At 42.0% G+C, this 26,145-nt stretch overlaps 1 protein-coding gene across 4 annotated transcripts in view; it reads left to right on the top strand.

Annotated features, from left to right (window-relative positions):
* The window catches only part of LOC139406858 (diphosphoinositol polyphosphate phosphohydrolase 3-beta-like), a 31,895-nt gene extending 13,237 nt beyond the window's left edge, over positions 1-18,658 (top strand). For 2 of the 4 annotated variants that reach the window (XM_071149979.1, XM_071149969.1), the window contains exons 2-5: positions 5,312-5,422; positions 9,825-9,869; positions 10,347-10,434; positions 16,848-18,652. In XM_071149979.1, coding sequence (XP_071006080.1) covers positions 5,312-5,422; positions 9,825-9,869; positions 10,347-10,434; positions 16,848-17,086 — 483 coding nt within the window. In that variant the 3' untranslated portion in view covers positions 17,087-18,652. Of the gene's footprint in view, positions 1-2,589; positions 4,455-5,311; positions 5,423-9,824; positions 9,870-10,346; positions 10,435-16,847 lie in introns of those variants that run through there. The other 2 variants (XM_071149988.1, XM_071149962.1) reach the window with 2 other exon arrangements.
* The last annotated feature ends 7,487 nt before the right edge of the window (positions 18,659-26,145 follow it).

Here is a 26,145-nt window from a genome sequence, read left to right as displayed (position 1 = left end):
GTCTGGGGACCCATGCCAAATCTTTTCAGTCTCGTGAGGGGGAAAAGGTGTTGTCGTGCCCTCTTAATGACGGTCTTCACCTGCAAATTAAAGCATGGATTGCTGTCATGATTCTTCAAAAACAATCACCTAATAGCAAGAACAGCACCATATAGTGTTCAGAACCTGGTAATACCAGGATGTAGGATGGACATAAACCCAACAACTTCAATGATACATTTCTCTTTACAGGGTAAGGACGAGGATGTATTACCACCCACACCCTATGTCCTGTCTTACTCATTGTTAGAAAAAAGTGTTTTGTCCAAATCGGATGTTAGGTACTATCATTAAAGAATATTATATGAATCCAATAAATTAAATGGCCAATTTGGGTGCAATCAATTAGCTGCAATTATCAGAGATCAAATTATATTTTCACAAAATAATGTTTCTGGAATGCTTACCTTATCTGTTTCTAACTTTCAGAACAATCTGAGATGACGGATTTCATGGCTTGCTGAAATGACATGGAATGACCCCCAGATTCACTTTCCCACCTCTCCACTCTCTCACCTAGGCTCTCTCTCTCTATTACACATAGACTCACTCTCTCACCTATTCTTTCTCTAGTAAGCTATGGTACTCGTCTCTAGTAGGTTATATTGTCTTTGATTTGTGTTTCTCACACTCTGTGGTAGGCTATCCAGCCAGGCTGCATGCCTGCTTTACATTCCCTTCCCCAAGATGTCAGTAAACTCTCCAGAGATGAGGCCAGAGGTCATATTCATTGTCCAATGAGAAATGCTCATTTTTGTCTTCGCTACAAAAGGTTTTGCTACGTTGTGCCCTCATGAATACGGCCCAGCAGACCAGGTGGACAGGAACAGTTCTGGGAACAGGCTCTAGACAAGAGGAGGAAGTTAGAGTTGTTGTTGGATCCAGACAACAGGATCCTCAGATTCCTTCCCCGAACTTAACTGAACTTAACCTTAGCTGAGACGTGTTTGCAAGTTGGCAGGGTGACAGAGTGCGTATATTACTCACAGTAATACAATGAAGAGGTGTGAACACAGGAAATCCCCCGTCAGTGGCATAGATCTCCATTCTGTAAGAAATATCGGTCATACATGCATCTGAGGAGTCATTTTCATTCAGAGATGGGTACATTAGATTTGTAGCTTCCCCCATAGAATGGATTTTTCACTTCTTCAAAAAACAGACACAGTTTGGTGTTAAATAACGGTGCATTGCATTTGATTATCAGGAGAAAAAACAGTCCCAGCCACAATTTTTTGCATTAACGAAGGCTATGATGAAAATCTATGCAATGAATTCAATTGAATCACTCTGCCAAGTTGAGCTGGTGTACCATTAGTACACCTGGTTAAGCCAGACCGAACGCTTCACTCACCATTGTTTCTGTTCAAGTGGAACAGCATGAAGCATAGCAAAATCAGTGGATGCCAGGCTCATAAGTAGATGCAGTAATGTGAGCTTGTTTATGTTTTTCTCACCACTGAAACGTCTTGACAAGGCCCTCACACTGGTATGTTGGATCAGGACTGGTCACTGGTCAGAGTTATTCAGTTGCTCTGCTAAACTGTTGTGGTTTTCATGCAGAAAGGCAACTGCTGATCCAGTGCTTTTGCAAAAACCTGTTTGGTTGTGAGTGCACCAGAGAGAGAGAGTGTGTGTTCTGCGTTGCGTTCATGTGAATTCTTGACAGAGTGTATGCTTTGGAGTTGGGTGTAGGAGTGCTGCTGCCATTGTTTCTCCAAACATCTTGGGCTGTGTATTTAAACATAGTTACTGTGGGTGAGACTCCTCTTTCTGCGCCAATTCTCAAAGGTAGTGTTACACACCCTGTTGCATGATAAGTATTTACTTCAATAATCCCAGCCTATAAACAGTCACTCCTTGTGCTCCTTTGGGTTGTAATCTTAAAGTTAGCCAATTCACAGTTTAATCTTTCCAATGTTCACTGGGTCTATTTTGGTCGCCCGATAACACCTAGAAATTATGAGACTGCGGGTTATTCTATATAAGGGCAATTCTACAGTAACGGAATTGCGCTGAGACAAAAACCATTGATATTAAAGTTTAACAAATCATCCAACTATGTACAAGGCCTACTTTTAACATTTTTACCAAAACACTTTTATTGGAAGAACTGTGCAGATGCTAAGTTCAGTAACAGAATTTTGTTAAAAGCTCCTTTGTTTTTTTTGTGTTGTTTTGAGGGTGCTCAACTCTAGTGGGCTTTACTGTGTACTGAACTCTATTGCACTGTACTCTCAACTCTCACTCTCAACTCTAGTGGGCTTTACTGTGTACTGAACTCTATTGCACTGTACTCTCAACTCTCACTCTCAACTCTAGTGGGCTTTACTGTGTACTGAACTCTATTGCACTGTACTCTCAACTCTAGTGGGCTTTACTGTGTACTGAACTCTATTGCACTGTACTCTCAACTCTCACTCTCAACTCTAGTGGGCTTTACTGTGTACTGAACTCTATTGCACTGTACTCTCAACTCTCACTCTCAACTCTAGTGGGCTTTACTGTGTACTGAACTCTATTGCACTGTACTCTCAACTCTAGTGGGCTTTACTGTGTACTGAACTCTATTGCACTGTACTTAACTATACTCTACTTTTCTTTACTGAACTGAAACAAACTAGTTGATAGGCCTACCTTTTACTTGTTACTTCCGTGAACTTTCATTATCCTCTCTCATGAGGCTGAGTGATGAGAAAATATCCAAAAAATATGCAGGTTTTTGTGAATGGAATTTCAAGGCAATGTTTCTTAAACTTACAGAAGGCAGAACAATTTCACCAGAACTAAATATAAGGGCTGATGTTAGTTGGCAGGGGTCTTCAACATTATTCTGTTTTGATGTAGACTGAGTATTCCAAGCATTAGGAACACCTTCCTAATATTGAGTTGCCACACTGCCTTTTGCCCTCAGAACAGCCTCAATTCGTCTTAGAATGGACTCGAAAGTGTTCCACAGGGATGCTGGCCCATGTTGACTCCAATGCTTCCCAAAGTTGTGTCAAGTTGGCTGGATGTCCTTTGGGTGGCGGACCATTCTTGATACACATGGGAAACTGTTGAGCCTGAAAAACCCAGCAGCGTTGCAGTTCTTGACACAAACCGGTGCGCCTGGCACCTACTACCATACCCTGTTCAAATCTTTTGTCTCGCCCATTCACCCTCTGAATGGTACTCATACACAATCCCATTTCAATTGTCTCAAGGCTTAAAAATCCTTTAACCTGTCTCCTCCCCTACACTGATTGAAGTGGATTTAACAAGTGACATCCGTAAAGGATCATAGCTTTCACCTGCAGTCACCTGGTCAGTCTGTCATGGAAAGAGCAGATGTCCTTAATGTTTTGTATAGTCAGTGTATTTCTAATTCCTTTTAAGACTTTCTGGTAGATGTTTTCTAAGACCCATTTCCATCTGTTTGACCAGAAATATATTAATGTGGGATCCAGACACTGTGGGTAGATCCCCTTACCTGTACCCTGCTGCCATTTGACTCTCAGCCACCTGTTATTAAATGCCATGTTTATAGACCTGGGCATGGGTGGGCATGTGATTGGCACAGAGCTGAGCTGGGGGGTTCTTCTGCTGGCAGCTTTGCCCATCACGGACCCCCCTCACCCTGGAAGGTACTTCTGCTGGTGTCAGATATACTATACGACATACTGCATTTTTCAATGGTCAGATACCCAGATGAAGGCTGTACTGCTGATCAGTGTGTTGGTTATTATACAGTGCCTTGCAAAAGTATTCATCCTCCTTGGCGTTTTTCCTATTTTGTTGCATTACAACCTGTAATTTAAATCATTTTTTATTTAGATTTCATGTAATGGACATATACAAAATAGTCCAAATTGGTGAAATGAGATGAAAAAAAATACTTGTTTAAAATGTTAAAAAAAAATACAATAAAAATAAAAACACAGAAAAGTGGTGCATGCATATGTATTCACCCCCTTTGCTATGAATCCCCTAAATAATATCTGGTGCAATCAATCATCATGTTGTGGGGGTGCTTTGCTGCAGGAGGGACTGGTGCACTTCACACAGTCGATGTGATGAAAATTATGTGGATATATTGAAGCAGCATCTCAAGACATCAGTCAGGAAGTTAAAGCTTGGTCGCAAATGGGTCTTCCAAATGGACAATGACCCCAAGCATACTTCCAAAGTTGTGGCAAAATGGCTTAAGGACAACAAAGTCAAGTTATTGGAATGGCCATCGCAAAGCCCTGACCTCAATCCCATAGAACAATTGTGGGCAGAACTGAAAAAGCGTGTGCGAGCAAGGAGGCCTAGAAACCTGACTCAGTTACACCAGCTCTGTCAGGAGGAATGGACCGAAATTCACCCAACTTATTGTGGGAAGCTTGTGGAAGGCTACCCGAAACGTTTGACCCAAGTTAAACAATTTAAAGGCAATGCTACCAAATACTAATTGAGTGTGTGTTAACTTCTGACCCACTGGGAATGTGATGAAAGAAATAATAGTTGAAATAAATAATTCTCTCAACTATTATTCTGACATTTCACATTCTTAAAATAAAGTGGTGATCCTAACTGACCTAAAACAGGGAATTCAGGGAAAACTGAGTTTAAATGTATTTTCAACTATTTTAAAGGTGTATGTAAACTTCCGTCTCCAACTATAGATATTCCATTAAAAATCAGCCTTTTCCAGCTACAATAGTCATTTCCAACATTAACAATGTCTACACTGAATTTATGATCAATTTGATATTTTAATGGACAAAAATTGTTTCTTTCAAAAACAAGGACATTTTTAAGTGACCCCAAACTTTTGAACGGTAGTGTATATATTCTTAATCCATTCCTTACTTAGATTTATGTGTATTTTGGGTATATGTTGTGTTGTTAGATATTACTTGTTAGATATTACTGCACTGTCGGAGCTAGAAGCACAGGCATTTCGCTACACCCGCAATAACATCCGATAAACACGTGTATGTGACCAATACATTTGATTTGATTTACAGTTAGTGCATTCATCTTAAGATAGCTAGGTGGGACAACCACACATCAGTTATAGTAAGTAAATGTTTTCTCAAAGTAGTTATCAGCAAAGTCATTGCTAGTAAGGGGGAATATGTTTAGACTCCAACACATCCAGTTTATCCCTCAATTCATGCATCTTGTTTGGACTGTGAGATAGTGTAGTTAGGTAACTCCACTGGCCAGAAACTAGAGGCTTGTGGGACAGATGTGGCCTACTATTTGAGTATCAATGGCTTACTTTACCCTTTGGCCTTTGCAGGTGTTGCTGGTGAGCAGCAGTCGGCACCCAGACCAGTGGATTGTCCCAGGAGGAGGGATGGAGCCTGAGGAGGAGCCGTGTGGAGCAGCAGTCAGAGAGGTGTATGAAGAGGTGAGCCCACCCATAGATGATTAGGATAATAACATTTCTATCTGTAATGCACCAAGTTAGAGGAACAGGTTCCTAGATAAATGAATAGCCCTTGTAGGGGAGACCTTGGTTCTAAACATTCTAGATTGAGCATGTTATACACTGCACAGACAGCCAGTTGAGCTAATGGTTTAGTGGTTAAGTGAAAAGAATGACAGGACTTGTTCACGGAGTCCATGTGTGTTCTGCCATGCTCTGCCCCAGGGTGTCGTGTTGACAGCTGTGAGGAATGGAGCGGTGACATTTAGAGACAGTGTCCAGTTACCCACGTCCTTCTCGTCCTGAGAGAGACATGACCCTGAATAGAGTTAAATGAGTTGCACACCAACACAGGCTGTTGGGAGCTAATAACTCAAATTGCCCATCCACTCTTCTGTCAAGTTCAACACATCCACTCCAAAGAAAGACATAATGGGAGTTTAATGGAGGTTTAATTTGCGCTTGAGTGTCAGATTTTTTTTCAATCTTATGATTATTGCAACATAATTCAGTTTTATCATGTGTTCCCTCTTGGTGGCTAAACACCTCAAGGCACTACAGAGGGTAGTGCGTACGGCCCAGTACATCACTAGGGCCAAGCTTCCTGCCATCCAGGACCTCTATACCAGGCGGTGTCAGAGGAAGGCCCTAAAAATTTTCAAAGACTCCAGCCACCCTAGTTATAGACTGTTCTCTCTGCTACCGCACGGCAAGCTGTACCGGAGCGCCAAGTCTAGGTCCAAAAGGCTTCTTAACATCTTCTACCCCCAAGCCATAAGACTCCCGAACAGCTAATCAAATGGCTACCCAGACTATTTGCATTGTCCACCCTTCCTATTTTACGCTGCTGCTACTCTCTGGTTATTATCTGTGCATAGTCACTTTAACTCAACCTACATGTACATATAACCTCAATTACCTGGACTAACCTGTGCCCCCGCACATTGACTCTATACCGGTACCCCCCTGTATATAGCCTCGCTACTGTTATACTGCTGCTCTTTTAATTATTTGTTATTTGTATTTTTTTACTTAACACTTATTTTTCTTAACTGCATTGTTTTCTTGTAAGTAAGTATTTCACTGTAAGGTCTACTACACCTGTTGTATTCGGCGCTTGTGACAAATACATTTTGATTTCATTTTGATTTGAACCCTGTTGAGCCCATGTTTGTCAAAAATGTGGATTTGTTTTTTACCCTCAAGTATTATCTTTGTATTTCAACCATGGGCAGTTTATTTTATTACATTACAAAATATTTTACAATTCCCCCAAAACATATTGGAATTATCCCATCATAGAGCTAAAGTGTGCTGGTAGAGGCCTGTGTCATATGAGCCGGTGGTCCTGTTAACCTAGCCCCAGCCAGTGGGACCCGGGAGGGGTACAGGAACCTAAACCTGAATTATGGCTCTTCTGCAGGATCATGTGACCAGAGCCATGGGCTCCAGTCCTGGAATGCTGCCAGTTGTTGTCAGGCTCCCAAAACAGTCAGAGGCCAGGTCACAAGAATCTTTTAATATTTTTTCTCATGCATACATCACAATCCGTTATATCTTAGTTGACCGTAGGATATTCTCATGAACGGTATGATGAGTTTTGAACTTGCTCCACGGCTAAATGTCACCCACCTCCATAATGTTTCTTATCCGCCATTTAATTGAATCTGCTTTCTTTCACAAACATTCTGTTTGACCTTAGGCTATATATTAACCTGGTCACCAATCTGTTTGTGTTGTCTTGCCAACTCCATCCCTAACGTGTCATTGTTTGGCATCAGTGATCTAGTGTTTTTAAAGTGGGTAAAAGCTGATCGCCGTTTGCGATGAGTAAAGTAAAGCGCTCTATACTTTCAATGTTTCTTTCCGCAAAAGGTGGGCAAATGCTTGTGCAAAATAAAACAATTGTGTAAATATTGTTTACGTGCGTCTACCCTCTCCACTACATCTCTGTTTGGCATGATGAATGACAATGACAGCAATTGAGTTGGCAAGATAGCACAAACAGATCTGGATCCAGGGTAACATTATAGCTATGATCATTAGCCTGTGTTCTTGGACGTGTTTTTATTTTCCGGACCAAACTGCTGTGCGCTTCAGTCCTGGGGATCCTCTCTTGAGACGGGCCAAACCACGAACAGAGAGTTAACATGCAATCCTCTTCATGGACAATGCTGAGACTGAGTTCTATGGGAGCAGAGACACGCTGTTCCCTTTGGCTAGTCACGTTGATCTGCTGGAATTCCGTCTCGGCATGAAAATATCCCACAGTCTGTCGATGTTCCCCATCCGGCTTTTGCAGGGGGTGAGGGTAGAGTACTGTCAAACCTGTCGTCATTGGTTGGGAAAAATATCAAATCAAATTGTATTGGTCAAATACACATGGTTAGCAGATGTTTTTGCGAGTGTGGCAAAATGCTTGTGCTTCTAGTTCCGACAGTGCAGTAATATCTAACAAGTAATCTAACAATTCCACAACAACTACCTAATACACACAAATGCAAGTAAAGGGATGGGATAAGAATATATACATATAAATATATTGATGAACAATGACCGAGCGGCATAGGCAAGATGCAAAAGATGGTGTAGAATACAGTTTAGACATATATGATGAGTAATGCAAGATATGTAAACATTATTAAAGTGTCATTATTAAAGTGACTAGTGATCTATGTATTAAAGTGGCCAATGATTTCAAGTCTGAACAGGCAGTGACTCGGGTGGTTGTTGTCCTTTGATCTTTTTGGCCTTCCTGTGACATCGGGTGCTGTAGGTGTCCTGTAGGGCAGGTAGTTTGCCCCAGTGATGTGTTGTGCTCTCCACCCTCTGAAGAGCCTTGCGGTTGTGGCCGGTGCAGTTGCCGTGCCAGGTGGTGATACGGCCCGACAGGATGCTCTAAATTGTAAAAATCTGTATAAGATTGTGAGGGTTTTAGGTGACAAGCCAAATTTCTTAATCTTCCTGAGGTTGAAGAGGCCTTCTTCATAACACTGTCTGTGTGGGTGGACCATTTCAGTTTGTCTATGATGTGTATGCCGAGGAACTTAACTTTCCACCTTCTCCACTACTGTCCTGTCGACGTGGATAGGGGGGTGTTCCCTCTGCTGTTTCCTGAAGTCCACGATCATCTCCTTTTGTTTTGTTGACGTTGAGTGAGAGGTTGTTTTCCTGACACCACAATCCGAGTGCCCTCACCTCCTCCCTGTAGGCTGTCTTGTTGTTGTTGGTAATCAGGCCCACTACTGTTGTGTCATCTACAAACTTCATGATTGAGTTGGAGGTGTGCATGGCCACGCAGTCATGGGTGCACAGGGAGTACAGGAGGGGTCTGAGCACGCACCCTTGTGGGGCCCCAGTGTTGAGAGTCAGCGAAGTGGAGATGTTGTTTCCTACCTTCACTACCTGGGGGCGGCCCGTCAGCAACTCCAGGATCCAATCGCACAGGGCGGGGTTGAGACCCAGGGTCTCAAGCTTAATGATGAGCTTGGAGGGGACTATTGTGTTGAATGCTGAGCTGTAGGCAATGAACAGCATTCTTACATGGGTATTCCTCTTGTCCAGATGGGATATGTGCTTTACCAAAACGAGCAAATTTCTTGCTAGTGAATATCATGATATATGGATTATTTTTTAGTTGTTTTAATTTGTGATAAATGACTATCATAAAGAAATGTATTTGTTTTTGCTTAGTGAGTACCACTTTCCCCTGATTCAGCTCTTACCAAGGCTTGAACCCAGGATATCTGCCTCGCAAACACATCCTCCTGAAGCGTCTTACCCAGTCGCGCACAGAAAAGCTAGTTATGCTGCAGCGCAAGTGGGGACACTTCAGGCTATGGAGTGAGTTTCACAGACCCCCCCCCCCACCGCTACATTCACCCCCGAAACTCACTCCTCAGTTGAGCTGAGCGCAACTGAAAATATGGGTCACGGCACCATTTTAAAGGACGTTACACTGCTTGCTTAGTGAATACCACTTCCCCCCTATTCAGCTCATACAGAGCCTTGACCTCAGTACCTCAGCCTCGTAAGCACATGTGACCATCTCCTAAAAGGTCTTACCCAGTCGTTCCACCGAAAAACTAGCTATTCGGCAGCATAAGTGGGGACACTTCAGGCTGAGGAGAGAATTTCACACATCCGCATATGCTACACTTACATTTAGGAGAATTTGATTCGGTTTTCTGAGATGAATTGTCTTGCTGGAGGTAATTTAACAGTATAGTACAGCTTTCTGTCCACTACATGCTAGTCCTGTAACGTAACTTTTAAAAGTGTTTCTGTCTTGTGGATAATGTAGGATGTGGGAATGTATTGGTATTGGTGTTTATATACTAGCTGACTGTCCTTTGTTGTTATCTGTATGTCTGTGTCACTCCAGGCTGGTGTAAAGGGAAAGCTTGGCAGGCTACTGGGGGTTTTCGAAGTAAGCCTCACAAATCATCATGGCATAGCACTGTACATCATGATGCATGTATCACATATCAAAACATTGCTCTCATTACAACATTATTATTACATCCAATTCCTTAAACCTTACATAAGTGGTTTTCAAAGTTTTTTTCAAAGAGGAAACTGTAGTGGGGACGCCACATAATAAAAGACAAAAAGAGTACAGAAGTACAGATTATTGAGTAAATGTATTTTGGTTATTTTTGATAAGAGAGAGAGAAATAAATGAATCAGGTTATTTGTTGGTGTAAAAAATGATTTTAAGGTTGTGTCATTAGATTTGGGCTGGGGTGGGGTTGCCAGAAATTCTGGCAAAACAATGGGTTTCCCGGTGAAAAAGTTTGAATACAACACAACACTTAAAAGCCCTGCATGTTATACAGAAACACTTCCAAGACTGAAAGGGTATTATTATGATTTGAAGCAGTCTGTCTGTTTGTCTGTCTTTTAGCACAACCAGGACAGGAAACACAGGACGTACGTCTATGTCCTGACTGTGACAGAGACCTTGGAGGACTGGGAGGATTCTGTCAACATCGGTAGGCTTCTACTGTATGATGACATCTGGTTAGGGAGCACTATTTTCCCACATTTCTTTACACCTTCATGCATGTCTTTCGTCTAAGCATTTCCTCTCTGACACAATTGGTGGGAAACTGGGAACTTTTCTTGAGAAATTTAGACAAACAATCTTTTCTTCCTACAACACTACGTCTTTCTTTCCCCCCCCCCCCCCCCTCCTGTTTCTCTCACTCCCTGGACCCTGGTCTTTCTCTCTCCCAGTCTGTGATGTTGACATCAAAACATTGCAACACACAAACACACTTGTGCATCACGAAACAAAAGGGTTTTGATCTCCTTTTTTTTGAGGACTTTTAGTTTACATCCAGGGTACTTAATGAAAATCATCATCATATAATATTTTAATAGAGAGTGTATTAAAGTCAATTCCAGTACGTCATTTATATCATGAAAAGACAAACACACGAATACTGCTTGGAGTGTGTAAATTGGAGTTGCATACAGTAGTGCTCATGTTGTATCAAAAAACAAATTCTTTAGATTGGTAAAATAGGTTAGAGAAATTTAACACTTTCATGTTAGGGCTTCATATAGAGACTGAACTCAGTTCAGTTAGTAGGAGACCTCTAGTAAACCCTGAGAGGGGAATTAAGACCGACAGACTGACAGGGTCTCTGTTGTCACTTAAGATACTGGCCCAGAGGGACATGTCCATGTCTGTACATGTCTACAGTAATAGTTGTCAAACACCTGTTGAACTTCACTAATGTCATTGTCTAGCTGGATTTCAAAATAACATTTGAAGAATGGTTTGACAATACAGTCAAGGCCCAAAAAAATCTGAGAATGACACAAATATTAATTAACACAAAGTTTGCTGCTTCAGTGTCTTTAGATATTTTTGTCAGATTTACTATGGAATACTAAAGTATAATTACAAGCATTTCATAAGTGTCAAAGGCTTTTATTGACAATTACATGAAGTTGATGCAAAGAGTTTGCAGTGTTGACCCTTCTTTTTCAAGACCTCTGCAATCTGCCCTGGCATGCCGTCAATTAACTTCTGGGCCACATCCTGACTGATGGCAGCCCATTCTTGCATGATCAATGCTTGGAGTTTGTCAGAATTTCTGGGTTTTTGTTTGTCCACCCACCTCTTAAGGATTGACCACAAGTTCTCAATGGGATTAAGGTCTGGGGAGTTTCCTGGCCATGGACCCAAAATATCGATGTTTTGTTCCCCGAGCCACTTAGTTATCACTTTTGCCTTATGGCAAGGTGCTCCATCATGCTGGAAAATGCATTGTTCGTCAACAAACTGTTCCTGGATGGTTGGGAGAAGTTGCTCTCGGAGGATGTGTTGGTGCCATTCTTCATTCAGGCAAAATTGTGAGTGAGCCCACTCCCTTGGCTGAGAAGCAACCCCACACATGAATGGTCTCAGGATGCTTTACTGTTGGCATGACACAGGACTGATGGTAGCGCTCACCTTGTCTTCTCCGGACAAGCTTTTTTCCGGATGCCCCATACAATCGGAAAGGGGATTCATCAGAGAAAATGACTTTACCCCTGTACCTTTTGCAGAATATCAATCTGTCCCTGATGTTTTTCCTGGAGAGAAGTGGCTTCTTTGCTGCCCTTGACACCAGGCCATCCTCCAAAAGTCTTTGCATCACTGTGCATGCAGATGCACTCACACCTGCCTGCTGCCATTCCTGAGCAAGCTCTGTACTTGTGGTGCCCCGATCCCGCTACTGAATCAACTTTAGGAGACAGTCCTGGCGCTTGCTGAACTTTCTTAGGCGCCCTGAAGCCAACAATTGAACCGCTCTCCTTGAGGTTCTTGATGATCCGATATATGGTTGATTTAGGTGCAATCTTACTGGCATCAATATCCTTGCCTGTGAAGCCCTTTTTGTGCAAAGCATTGATGACGGCACGTGTTTCCTTGCAGGTAACCATGATTGACAGAGGAAGAACAATGATTCCAAGCACCACCCTCCTTTTGAAGCTTCCAGTCTGTTATTCGAACTCAATCAGCATGATAGAGTGATCTCCAGCCTTGTCCTCGTCAACACTCACACCTGTGTTAACGAGAGAATCACTGACATGATGTCAGCTGGTCCTTTTGTGGCAGGGTTGAAATGCAGTGGAAATGTTTTTGGGGGATTCAGTTAATTTGCATTGGAAAATAGGGACTTTGCAATTAATTTCAATTAATCTGATCACTCTTCATAACATTCTGGAGTATATGCAAATTGCCATTATACAAACTGAGGCAGCAGACTTTGTGAAAATTTATATTTGTGTCATTCAAAACTTTTGGCCACGACTGTACAGTATTTAATGTTCACTTATGTTTTGAAACTTAGTTTGTATATCTATATAAGGTAAATCAAATTGTATCAAATTATAATGAGATGAAACTGGCCAAATTGTGTTTTTAAAAAGTTGCTTGTATATTATTTCCATGAAAACAATTTCCATGTTCAGTAACTATGTGGTATCTGTGCAAATGACTGTCAAGTAAATATTATACAGGAGAAAACACCACACTAACTAGACACATTCTACACAGCACAGTAATTGAAAAATGATCACCATAATTTGTTTAGGAGGCTGTAGCCAGTGGGGCGATTCCACACCAACGGGAGCAGGAAATATTTTTGGTATGTCAGATTGTTCTGCCAATTCTCACATAGAAACTTCATTGAGAGGAGTTACATTTGACATGCTTTTTACATTTGTATCACAAACATTTTAGAGAAAATCGTGATGAAAGTGGCAAGTTTGTAAGATCTTATGACCCATATGCTCGAACATATGCACATTTTCCAATTAATTAATTTAACATATTAATATTCGTTATGATAAATAAAAGAATGTGAAAAGTTGTATTTCAGAATATAGACATAGTCCATATGTTAGAGCACACTATAAGGAGTATAATGACACCAAGATGTTCTGTGTCATGTATGGTGCATGGATCATAAGATCTTACAGGATGCATGTATACAGTAGGTCTATAAAGGGCCTAAAATTGCCACTTTCAGCCTATTTGATGTGCACAGTTGTTTTCAAGTCACTGCGCTGTGGCCCCTCCCTCTGTCCTCTCTTGCCCTATACAAGGCCTGTGACTGTGCCCGATCAGGCTCTACATTTGTGGGCTTGTCTTACAAGTTACACTCACCTGCTCCTCCAGGGCTAGCGCTAGCGCTACCTCAGGGGTCAGTGTATCCCCCCCACACACACACACTACTCCCCCTCAGTATCCCATTTTAATGTCAGAGGGCACTTTGGAGGGCCTTTTGCAAAATACTTGAATGATAATATATGTGTAGCAATTGGACGGCAGGAGAACGTGGTTTTTAAGAGATGTATAAATAACGTAAACTGATAGTTAACCGGACAGATGGTTTTTATGGGAACGCATTATACAGAGGCTTTGGTTGGAAGCCGAGGTGATGGCTTCATAAACACCACAGGAGGAATGACAGAAATGTCCAATCCTACTAAAGTTCACAACATTCAGCAGCATTAATTTTTTTCAGAGCTGATTGGTGTTTAGGGGTGGGGATAATGTGTAAAGGACTACAGAGGTTTAGTCACTGTTTTCAAATAAATTTTCGTATGGGGAAGTCCAACAAGAAGCACAGTGCTTTCGTACATTTTTCAGACCCCTTCCCTTTTCCCACATTTTGTTATGTTACAGCCTTACTCTAAAATGTTTTTATCCCCCTCATTAATCTACTAACACCCCATAATGAAAAAGCAAAAACAGGTTTTTAGAAATGTTTATATATGTACAGTACCAGTCAAAAGTTTGGACACACTTACTCATTCAAGGCTTGTTCTTTATTTAAAAAATGTTCTACATTGTAGAATAATCGTGAAGACATCAAAACTATGAAATAACACATATGGAATCATGTAGTCACCAAAAAAAGTGTTAAACAAATCAAAATATATTTGAGATTCTTCAAAGTAGCCACCCTTTGCCTTGCTCAAAATGACAACCAACTAATTGCGGCATTAGCGCAAAAATGGAAGAGGCAAATGGAAGGGGGAGAAAGTGAGGAAAATTCTGATTCATTCAAAAAAGTATACCAGTTCCATTTAAGGACCAAAAAACTGCCAGCTGTGCCATATAGATTGCAAAATAGTTGGGAAAAGATTTTCAATGTACCGATTCCATGACATATGGTTCATGAACTGATACATAAAACAATGCTGGATACAAAACGTAGTTCTTCAATTTAAGTTATTATACAGAATTCTTGCAACAAATAAAAGGTTATATACAGTGCATTCATAAAATACTCAAACCACTTGACCTTTTCCACATTTTGTTACATTACAGCCTTATTCTAAAATTAATTAAATAGTTTTTTTCACCCTCATCAATCTACACACAGTACCCCATAATGTAAAAAAAAAGGGGGTTTTAGACATTTTTGCAAATGTATATTTTATGACATTTACATAATGATTCATACCCTTTACTCAGTATTTTGTTGAAGCACCTTTTGGCAGTGACTACTGCCTCGAGTCTTCTTGGGTATGACGCTACATGCTTTGGCACACCTGTATTTGGGGAGTTTCTCCACTTCTCTGCAGATCCTCTCAAGTTCTGTCAGGATGGATGGGGAGCGTCGCTGCACAGCTATTTTCAGGCCTCTCCAGAGATGTTCGATGCGGTTCAAGTCCGGGCTTTGGCTGGGCCCCTCAAGGATATTCAGAGCCACTCCAGCGTTGTCTTGGCTGTGTGCTTAGGGTCATTGTACTGTTGGAAGGTGAACCTTCACCCCAGTCTGAGGTCCTGAGCGTTCTGGAGCTGAACAAGCATCCCCACAGCTGAAAAACATCTCCACAGCATGATGCTGCCGCCACCATGCTTCACCGTAGGGGTGGTGCCAGGTTTCTTCCAGATGTGGCTCTTGGCATTCAGGCCAAAGAGTTTAATCTTGGTTTCATCAGACCAGAGAATCTTATTTCTCATGGTCTGAGAGTCCTTTAGGTGCTTTTTGGCAAACTCCAAGCGGGCTGTCATGTGCCTTTTTACTGAAGTGTGGCTTCCATCTGGCCACTCCACCATAAAGGCCTGATTGGTGGAGATTTTCGATGTACCGATTCCATGACATATGGTTCATGAACTGATACACAAAACAACACTGGATTCAAAACGTAGTTTTTCAATTTACGTTATTATACAAATTTCTTGCAACCAATAGAATGTTATATACAGTGCATTCGGAAAGTATTCAAACCCCTTGAATTTTTGTCATGTGCCTTTTACTGGGGAGTGGCATCCATCTGGCCACTCTACCAGAAAGGCATGATTGGTGGAGTGGTGCAGGGATCGTTGTACTTCTGGAAGGTTCTCCCATCTCCACAGAGGAACTTTGGAGCTATGACAAAGTGACCATCAGGTTCTTGTTCACCTCTCTGACCAAGGCCCTTCTCCCCCAATTGCTCAGTTTGGCTGGGTGGCCAGCTCTAGGAAGAGTCTTGATTCCAAACTTCTTCCATTTAAGAATAATGTGTTCTTGGGGACCTTCAATGCTGCAAAACAATGTTGGTACCCTTCCCCAGATCTGTGCCCCGACACAATCCTGTCTCTGAGCTCTACGGACAATTCCTTTAACCTCATGGCTTGTTTTTTCGCTCTGACAACTGTGGGACCTTACATAGACAGGTGTGTGCCTTTCCAAATCATGTCCTATGATTGAATTTACCACAGGTGGACTTCAATCAAGTTGTAGAAATGTCTCAAGGATGATCAATGGAAACAGGATGCACCTGAGTTCAATTTTGAGTTCCAAGGTTCCAAACTTTTGTGAAACATCACAGCACATTTTAAAAATATATGGCAAATAGAAATCAAAACTGTATGGTGTTCAGAGATAGATGGGACAGGTTGAGTGGAGCTGAAGGATGGGATTAAAAATAAGATAACTGTTGTAAAATATACTGTGTCTGTAAAATGTATATAGTTTCAGAACTTTTGTGAAAATGCACAGTTGAAAAATATATGGCTAATAGAAATCAAAACTGGATGGTCTTCAGAGATAGATGGGATGGGTTGAGGTTAGCTGAAGGATGGGACTAAAAACAAGGAAAATGTAACCATTGTAAAATATACTGTGTCTGTAAAATGTGTATAGTATGTATAAGCTGGAAGTAGAAGCCTAAGTGTTGTTGTCTATTAGTTTACTCCATATAGGGGAGGGGTGGTAGTGTTATATATCTGCAATATTAAAGCTGATCTACCCCCAAATGAAAAATAAAGCTGTTTGGTTTGTTTTCAATCACAGTAAGGGGCTTGATCATTAACCAGAAATGTTTTGAAATCATGATAAAAAATGGCTGCATTGGGTCTTTAATACAGCCCTCATCTGAGCTCTCTATCTCTCTGCGCTACCTATTTCAGGTAGGAAACGGAAGTGGTTCAAGATCGACGAGGCTATCCAGGTGTTGCAGTGCCACAAGCCTGTCCATGCGGAGTACCTGCGCCGACTCACAGTCACCTGTAACCCCACCTGCAGCTCTACCTGTTGTGACCCCACCAATGGCAACACCTGGGTCTCCCCCCTGACAGACGACAAAGCCCCTCACTACGTCACCTCCACACAGGGGACAGATAGAGGACCACCCTTGGTCAACAGATAGGAAAGACATCGCAATCAAAGGAACCAGCATCATAAGAGGACCTAGCCTAGGTGCCAGTCTGTTTCTGCCATCTTGCCAACTCCTTGTGGTCATGTTTGGCTTTCTATCATCAGAATGACATCAACCTCAGAGTCAGAGGTCTTTTGTTTCAAGTTATTCTTATTCTACATTTTGATTCCATAAAGTCAGTCTACTATGTTCTTTGGTCAATGCAGCCCTTTGGTGAACTGCTTTCTACGGGAAGTAGCTCTGGTAGGCCAATAGAAGGTAGTGTTCGCTCTAGAAAGGCTCATGTCCTTTATGTCAAAACCCCAATTGCTGCTTAGTGAGTCTCATAACATTAACTCTTCACTGCCAAAGTACATTTCATAGAGATATCTCCTGTTGAACAAGTAAATAACTTATTTGGGAAAGTGATATCTAATTTTTAGTTGCCCATTTCCTACTGCTTATAGTTGTATAAGTAGCACCATTTCCATGTCCTTACTAGCTGTTTTCTAGTTTACATAGTGAGTTTGAAAGAGCAGCTTTGGCCTAGAAACTGGATCATTTAAAAGACTGTTTGCTTATCTACAACCACACAGTATTGCGCAAGAACAAAAGATTTGTACATATTTATTTTTAGAATATATGGAATACAGCCCAATAATTGTTTTAACAAATATTTTTTGAGTGGGAAAATGTTTTAAGTGGGAACATATTCCAAGTTACATTGATATTTTTCTGTGAGGGCCATAATATAACTTACAGGGATATTTTTCTGTGTCGGCCTGCATGATTGACTAGTGAAAGCATAAAGGCCTGTGACTGACATGTCTTTCAAACGGAACACAGAGCAGAGTCCTATCAAGTGTCTTAACAGCCATAGTAACCTGTGTAATGTGTGTCAAATTCATAAGATGTGAATGTGGGCACTGGAAGGGAAAACAGATCATTTTAGCAAAGATACTTTTACTAGCCTGGTGAAACCAGCCTGATTGTGTGATAGCTCACATTTTGTTTCACTTGACAATTGAAAAAAAAACTAAATGTGAGTACATCGGTCAGTTTGCTTGACCAGGCTATTTTTTTGCTGGAAGAGAAATAGATTGTCATATAACGGTTTGAGAGGGCTTGTGCCCTGAGCTGATTGTCAAGGAGACTATGATGCTTTTGCATTGTATTTAGAATGTATGTGAGGATTTAGCAAGTGTTGCCAAAATGACTCCATTTTGTTAATGGTACATTTTTTGATATGTACATTATTATTGAGAAATATGATTTGTTTTTCAAGGGGACTCTTCCCCCCCCCCCCTATAATCATTAGAATTTGGAGGAATTAAACAGGACAGAGCATACACAAGAACATCTGCTCTGGCAGCTCTGGCTTTGACATGTAACTGAAAGGATCAAAAACGGATGCTATTATATAAAGTCTAGTAAAGACATTAAAATAGCATGTGTTAGTTATTTTATCTTTCCAATCAAAGTGATTGAGGGTTACGCAACTGCATGTGTACACAAATGTGTTCTCTGCTCTTCACTCTCGTTCTTAAATAAAGATACTGTGTTTAAATATCTAAACTGGACTATGTTTTTGATGATTGAGTTTCTCAAAGTAGACGATTATAGCTTGTGTGTTTATTCAATGTTTTAGTCAAATGAAACACCCAAGTTTTCAAACGTCAACAATCCTTCAGAGGCATTGCTCTCGTTGTAAGATATTCCATTCTATAGACCTGCATTCTATAGACCACCAAGAGACCACCAAGAGTCACCAAGAGTCTACTATAAGAATGGTGGCAGAAGAAAGGTGAAGTGCTATCGAGGAATGCAGTGGTCTGGCATGTCTACAAGCATTATAGTTTCTGTCTGGGCAGGGGCTGGTCTGACTTGAATGTATTCATTTATTTATTATTAGCACATAATGTGTCTTGTGATCACTTTTTGATTTTGTCTGAGCTTTTCAGTCAGCAAATTCCAAGGATCTTTGCGGTACTAATATTACTGGTATGGAAAAATGTGATTTTAGCCTTGCTTTTTAATTCATTTTGCACTTCATTTGGACATGACTAATTCTCAAGGTATTTTCCAAAATCCTAGGAAGTCCACTCATTTCCCTTTCTTTTTCCTCCATCTGTCAATCGAACTCATGTACCACCTCCCGGAAATGTTTGAGCCTATCACAACTATTACCTCAGCAGGGTCATGAAAGGGTTGCGTTCAAGAAAGCAAAAGGTTAATAAACAGGGGAGCTGTTGTGTAACAATGGGTGACGGCCACATTGTGATGCTTGCTCACTCCCACCATTTGCTAAATTGGTGTCAGAGTTGGATGGTGTCCAGTGAGTCAATGGTCCGCGTGGTGCATTCTGGGTCAAGGAGTGCACTCTTTGAAGGGGTGAATGGGAGTCAATTGAGCACTAGCTCAAAAACCCAACTTTATCCTTTCTTATAGTATCTTTGACACTCGCCATCATAGTCCATTACAAACTTCCCCAAAGGAGTTAAAGGTAGACTCAGCGATATGACATAGATGGACAAAGTAAACAAAATAGTGGGTACATTTCCGCGACAGCTAAGAGTGGTGAAGCGCGAGGGTAAACTTCTCCGCTGTTTTTAGTCTCGTGGCTCCCACGATTTAACAGCAATGAATCAAATCTGTGCGCTTGCGCATAGACTGTGTGTGACCGTGTGAGAGCCAAGTCTTGCATCTCAATCATCTCAATATCTGTCGTGCTATTTGTGGCAACATCATTTTGCTGAGTCTCCTTTTAAAGGTGTCCGCATACCATAGGCGAAATTGCCATGGGGGATGGTGGGGCATGTCCCCCTCCAATATTTAGAACCGGTCCGGGGCCCCCCAGATAGCATATGAACACGTCATAAGCAATAGCAAAATGTGTAGAATTGCAGGAAATGTGCTTTAACGGTCCACTTTGCACACGAAAAACAATCCAAGTCCTCTTTCTCAATTTTCAAACATAAATGGGGTGCGCCTTTGAATGCTCATTGATGTGTCATTCTGGTCATGCGCACCGCGACCGACGTAGCTAGTTTGTTAGATAAGCAAGCCACTGTAGCTTGCCAGTAACTGTAGAGATCAGTAAGACATGGCACTTTGTAGCCAAATATCTTATTCATCCATTTTCTATTTAAGCATTAAGAGCCTGATATGATGGTGCATTGATCAATTACACAGTTTAAAGCTGTTATTTTTGTGTTTTTACCCAAAGTCAACCTTTAAAGTAACTGTCCAGTGTTTCCAAATTTCTATGAAATATGAGTGAAATAGTTTTCCCTCTAAAAATGTTTAATTCTTATGGTAGGATAACAGTACATTGTGTAGCATTATGACGGTTTTATATTAAACATTTTCGGAGCCAAGGACAACATACCTTGCTAGCCAAAGGTCAGGCAAAAGAGAACAATAAGGGGGTATGAAAATACAGATAACCCGCGATGGGTCAAACCAAAATATACAAAGCTTTTACAGTCACATGTATGTCCAATATTGATATGAAAAAGTGTTTGTACACCAAATAAAAACATTAGCTATGCAGCTGTAATTAAATTTAAAAAATACACTGAATTATTATTATTATTATCAAATTATTAACATCCATCTTGACCTGGCCTATTTGAATTTCAACTTGGTGCATAATCTAGGGGAACAACATCATACTGCTACATGGGCGTATACCGATCATTAAAAATATTCATATTAGTAGACTGCTGATTGGACAGCTCATCCTCTTCAGGAGGATGACATCATTTTTAAACGGTTTGAGGTGGGCTTTTTGAGTATAGATGAGTCAACAACATTATTTGGGTATGAGTTAATAGAATATGAACTTTTAAAAGTGATATTTTCACTGGACAATTACTTTAAAACTACAAAATATTCTCTCATCCTAATGGCAAAATGTGAATAGCATGGACTATAAAACAGCACGTTTCTCTCTGTCCCATGGCAAAATGTGAAGAATTGCTGGAGATTTGCTTTAAAACTGCAATATTTTCTCTGACTCATGACAAAATGTGTAGAATAGAATTAGAAAACTACACGTTTCTCTCTTCCCCATGACAAAATGTGTCGGTCTGTGCATATTTGTAAACAACAGCTGGTGCACGAAATCTAAGGAAGACTCTAGATTTTGCTTGCCTGAAGTAGAGTATATTGTGATAAACTGCAGGCCACAATACTTGCCTAGAGAGTTCTCAGCTATACTTTTTGTGGCTGTTTATCTACCACCACAGACAGATGCTGGCGCTAAGACCGCACTCAGTCAGCTGTATAAGGAAATAAGCAAACAGGAAACCATTCACACAGAGGCGGCGCTCCTAGTGGCCAGAGACTTTAATGCAGGGAAACTTAAATCAGTTCTACCAAATCTCCATCAACATGTTTAATGCGCAACCAGAGGGGAAAAAAATCTAGATCACCTGTACTCCACACACAGAGACAAGTACAAAGCTCACCCTCGCCCTCCATTTGGTAAATCCGACCACAACTCTATCCTCCTGATTCCTGCTTACAAGCAAAAATTAAAGCAGGAAGCACCAGTGACTCGTTTTATAAAACAAATGGTCTGATGAAGCAGATGCTAAACTACAGGACTGCTTTGCTATCACAGACTGGAACATGTTCTGGGATTCTTCCGATGACATTGAGGAATACACCACATCAGTCACTGGCTTTATCAATAAGTGCATTGAGGACGTCGTCTCCACAGTGACTGTACGTACATACCCCAACCAGAAGCCATGGATTACAGGCAACATTCACACTGAGCTAAAGGGTAGAGCTGCCACTTTCAAGGAGCGGGACTCTAACCCGGAAGCTTTCAAGAAATCCTGCTATGCCCTGCAACGAACCATCAAACAGGCAAAGCGTCAATACAGGGCTAAAATGGAATCATACTACACCGGCTCCGACGCTCGTTGGATGTGGCAGGGCTTGCAAACTATTACAAACTACAAAGGGAAGCACCGCAGCGAGCTGCCCAGTGACATGAGCCTACCAGACGAGCTAAATCACTTCTATGCTCGCTTCGAGGCAAGCAACACTGAGGCATGCATGAGAGCATCAGCTGTTCCGGACGACTGTGTGATCACGCTCTCCTTAGACGACGTGAGTAAGACCTTTAAACAGGTCAACATTCACAAGGCCACAGGGCCAGACGGATTACCAGGATGTGTACTCCGAGCATGCATTGACCAACTGGCAAGTGTCTTCACTGACATTTTCAACCTCTCCCTGTCTGAGTCTGTAATACCAACATGTTTCAAGCAGACCACCATAATCCCTGTGCCCAAGAACACTAAGGTAACCTGCCTAAATGATTACCGACCCGTAGCACTCACGTCTGTAGCCATGAAAGGCTTTGAAAGGCTGGTCATGGCTCACATCCACACCATTATCCCAGAAACCCAAGACCCACTCCAATTTGCAGAGACCTGATCGTGTGGTGCAAGGACAACAACCTCTCCCTCAACATGATCAAGACAAAGGAGATGAATGTGGACTACAGGAAAAGAAGAACCGAGCAAGCCTCCATTCTCATTGACGGGGCTGTAGTGGAGCAGGTTGTGAGATTCAAGATCCTTGGCGGCCACATCACCAACAAACTAACATGGTGCAAGCACACCAAGACAGTTGTGAAGAGGGCACGACAAAACCTATTCCCCCTCAGGAGACTGAAAATATTTGGCATGGGTTCGCAGAACGTTTTTACAGCTGCACCATCGAGAGCATCCTGATGGGTTGCGTCACTGCCTGGTAGGGCAACTGCTCGGCCTCTGACCGCAAGACACTACAGGGTAGTGTAGTGTGTACGGTCCAGTACATCGCTGGGGTCAAGCTTCCTGCCATCCAGGAACTCTACTCCAGGCGGTGTCAGAGGAAGGCCCTAAAAATTGTCAGACTCCAGCCACCCTAGTCATAGACTGTTCTCTCTGCTACCGCACGGCAAGCGGTACCGGAGCGTCAAGTCTAGGTCCAAGAGGCTCCTAAATAGCTTCTACCTCCAAGCCAGACTCCTGAATAGCTAATCAAATGGCTACCCAGACTATTTGCATTCCCCCCCAGAACACTGCTGCTATCTCTGTTATTATCTATGCATAGTTACTTAAATAACTCTACCTACATGTTCATATTACCTCAATTACCTTGACACCGGTGCCCCCGCACATCGACTCTGTACTGGTACCCCTTGTATATAACCACGCTATTGTTATTTACTGCTGCTCTTTAATTATTTGTTATTCTTATCTTGTTTTTTTTTGGGGGGGGGGGGGTATTTTCTTGCTATCCAGGTCTGTGCCTAAGCTTCTACTTTTAAAAATCCACCTTTCCAGAAATAAGTCTCTCACTGTTGCCGCTTGTTATACAGACCCCCCTCAGCCCCCAGATACCATATGTTAATTGATTGCCCCCCATTTATCTTCAGAGTTTGTACTGTTAGGTCACCTAAACTGAGATATCCATAACACCCCGGCCGTCCTACAATCTAAGCTAGATGCCCTCAATCTCACCCAAAGTATCTTGGAACCTACCAGGTACAACCCCAAATCTGTAAACACGGGCACCCTCATAGATATCATCCTGATCAACCTGCCCTCTAAATACACCTCCGCTGTCTTCAACCAGGATCTCAGCGATCACTGCTTCATTGCCTGCGTCCGTAATGGGTCCGCGGTCAAACAACCCTCCCTCATCACTGTCAAATGCTCGACCTGGCCCGAGTATCCTGGAAGGATATTGACCTCATTCTGTCAGTAGAGGATGCCTGGTCGTTCTTTAAAAGTAATTTCCTCACCATCATAAATAAGCATGCCCCATTCAATAAATTTGGAACCAGGAACAGATACAGCCCTTGGTTCACTCCAGACCTGACTGCCCTTGATCAGCACAAAAACATCCTGTGGTTTTCTGCATTAGTATCGAATAACCCCCGCAATATGCAACTTTTCAGGGAAATTAGGAACCAATATACACAGGCAGTTAGGAAAGCAAAGGCAAGCTTTTTCAAAGAGAAATTTGCATCCTGTAGCACAAACTCCAAAAAGTTATGGGACACTGTAAAGTCCATGGAGAATGATAGCACCTCCTCCCAGCTGCCCACTGCACTGAGGCTAAGAAACACTGTCACCACCGATAAATCCACGATAATTGAGAATTTCAATAAGCATTTTTCTACCGCTGGCCATGCTTTCCACCTGGCTACACCTACCATGGTCATAAGCTCTTCACCCCCTACAGCAACTTGCCCAAGCCTCCCCATATCTCCTTCACCCAAATCCAGATAGCTGATGTTCTGAAAGAGCTGCAAAATCTAGACCCCAACAAATCAGCTGGACTAGACAATCTGGACCCTCTCTTTCTAAAATGATTCATCAAAATTGTTGCAAACCCTATGACTAGTCTGCTCAACCTCTCTTTCGTATCGTCTGAGATCCCCAAAGATTGGAAAGCTGCCTCGGTCATCCCCCTCTTCAAAGGGGAGACACCCTAGACCCAAACTGTTACAGACCTAAGGCCATCCTGCCCTGCCTTTCTAAAGTATTCAAAAGCCAAGTTAAAAAACAGATCACCGACCATTTCAAATCCCACCGCACCTTCTCCACTATGCAATCTGGTTTCAGAAATGGTCATGGGTGCACCTCAGCCATGCTCAAGGTCCTAAATGACATCATAACTGCCAGCCATCGATAAAAGACAATACTGTACAGCGTATTCATCGACCTGGCCAAGGCTTTCGACTCTGTCAATCACCGCATTCTTATAGACAGACTCAACAGCCTCGGTTTCTCAAATGACTGCCTTGCCTGGTTCACCAACTACTTCTCAGACAGAGTTCCGTGTGTCAAATCTGACTCTTTTTCTCTCTTGCTGCTGGTGATTCTCTGATCCACCTCTACGCAGATGACACCATTCTGTATACTTCTGGCCCTTCTTTGGACACTGTGTTAACAACCCTCCAGACGAGCTTCAATGCCATACAACACTCCTTTCATGGCCTCCAACTGCTCTTAAATGCAAATAAAACTAAATGCATGCTCTTCAACCGATCGCTGCCTGCACCTGCCCGCCCGTCTAGCATCACTACTCTGGACGATTCTGACTTAGAATATGTGGACAACTACAAACACCTAGGTGTCTGGTTAGACTGTAAACTCTCCTTCTAGACTCACATTAAGCATCTCCAATCCAAAATTAAATCTAGAATTGGTTTCCTATTTTACAAAACAAAGCATCCTTCACTCATGCTGCCAAACATACCCTAATAAAACTGACTATCCTGCCGATCCTTGACTTCGGCGATGTAATTTACAAAATAGCCTCCAACACTCTACTCAGCAAATTGGATGCAGTCTATCACAGTGCCATCCCTTCTGTCACCAAAACCCCATATACTACCCACCACTGCAACCTGTATGCTCTCGTTGGCTGGCCCTCATTTCATATTCGTCGCCAAACCCACTGGCTCCAGGTCATCTATAAGTCTTTGCTAGGTAAAGCCCTGCCTTATCTCAGCTCACTGGTCACCGTAGCAGCATCCACCCATAGCATGTGATCCAGCAGGTATGTTTCACTGGTCACCCCCAAAGCCAATTCCTCCTTTGGCCGCCTTTCCTTCCAGTTATCTGCTGCCAATGACTGGAAAGAATTGCAAAAATCAATGAAGCTGGAGACCCATATCTCCCTCACTAACTTTAAGCACCAGCTGTCAGAGCAGCTCACAGATCACTGCACCTGTACATAGCCCATCTGTAAATAGCCCATCCAACTACCTCATCCCCATACTGTTTTTTGTTGTTGCTCCTTTGTACCCCAGTATCTCTACTTGCACATCTATCACTCCAGTGTTTAATTGCTAAATTGTAATTATTTCGCCACTATGGCCTATTTGTTTCCTTGCCTCCCGTATCTTACCTCATTTGCCCACACTGTATATAGACTTTTTTCCCCCTCTATTGTGTTATTGACTGTGTTTGCTTATTCCATGTGTAACTCTGTGTTGTTGTTTGTGTCGCACAGCTTTGCTTTATCTTGGCCAGGTCGCAGTTGTAAATGAG

The sequence above is a fragment of the Oncorhynchus clarkii genome, chromosome 1 (assembly GCF_045791955.1).
Source record: "Oncorhynchus clarkii lewisi isolate Uvic-CL-2024 chromosome 1, UVic_Ocla_1.0, whole genome shotgun sequence".
NCBI classification, from domain to species: domain Eukaryota; kingdom Metazoa; phylum Chordata; class Actinopteri; order Salmoniformes; family Salmonidae; genus Oncorhynchus; species Oncorhynchus clarkii.
This window is presented reverse-complemented; position numbering and strand designations above follow the sequence as displayed.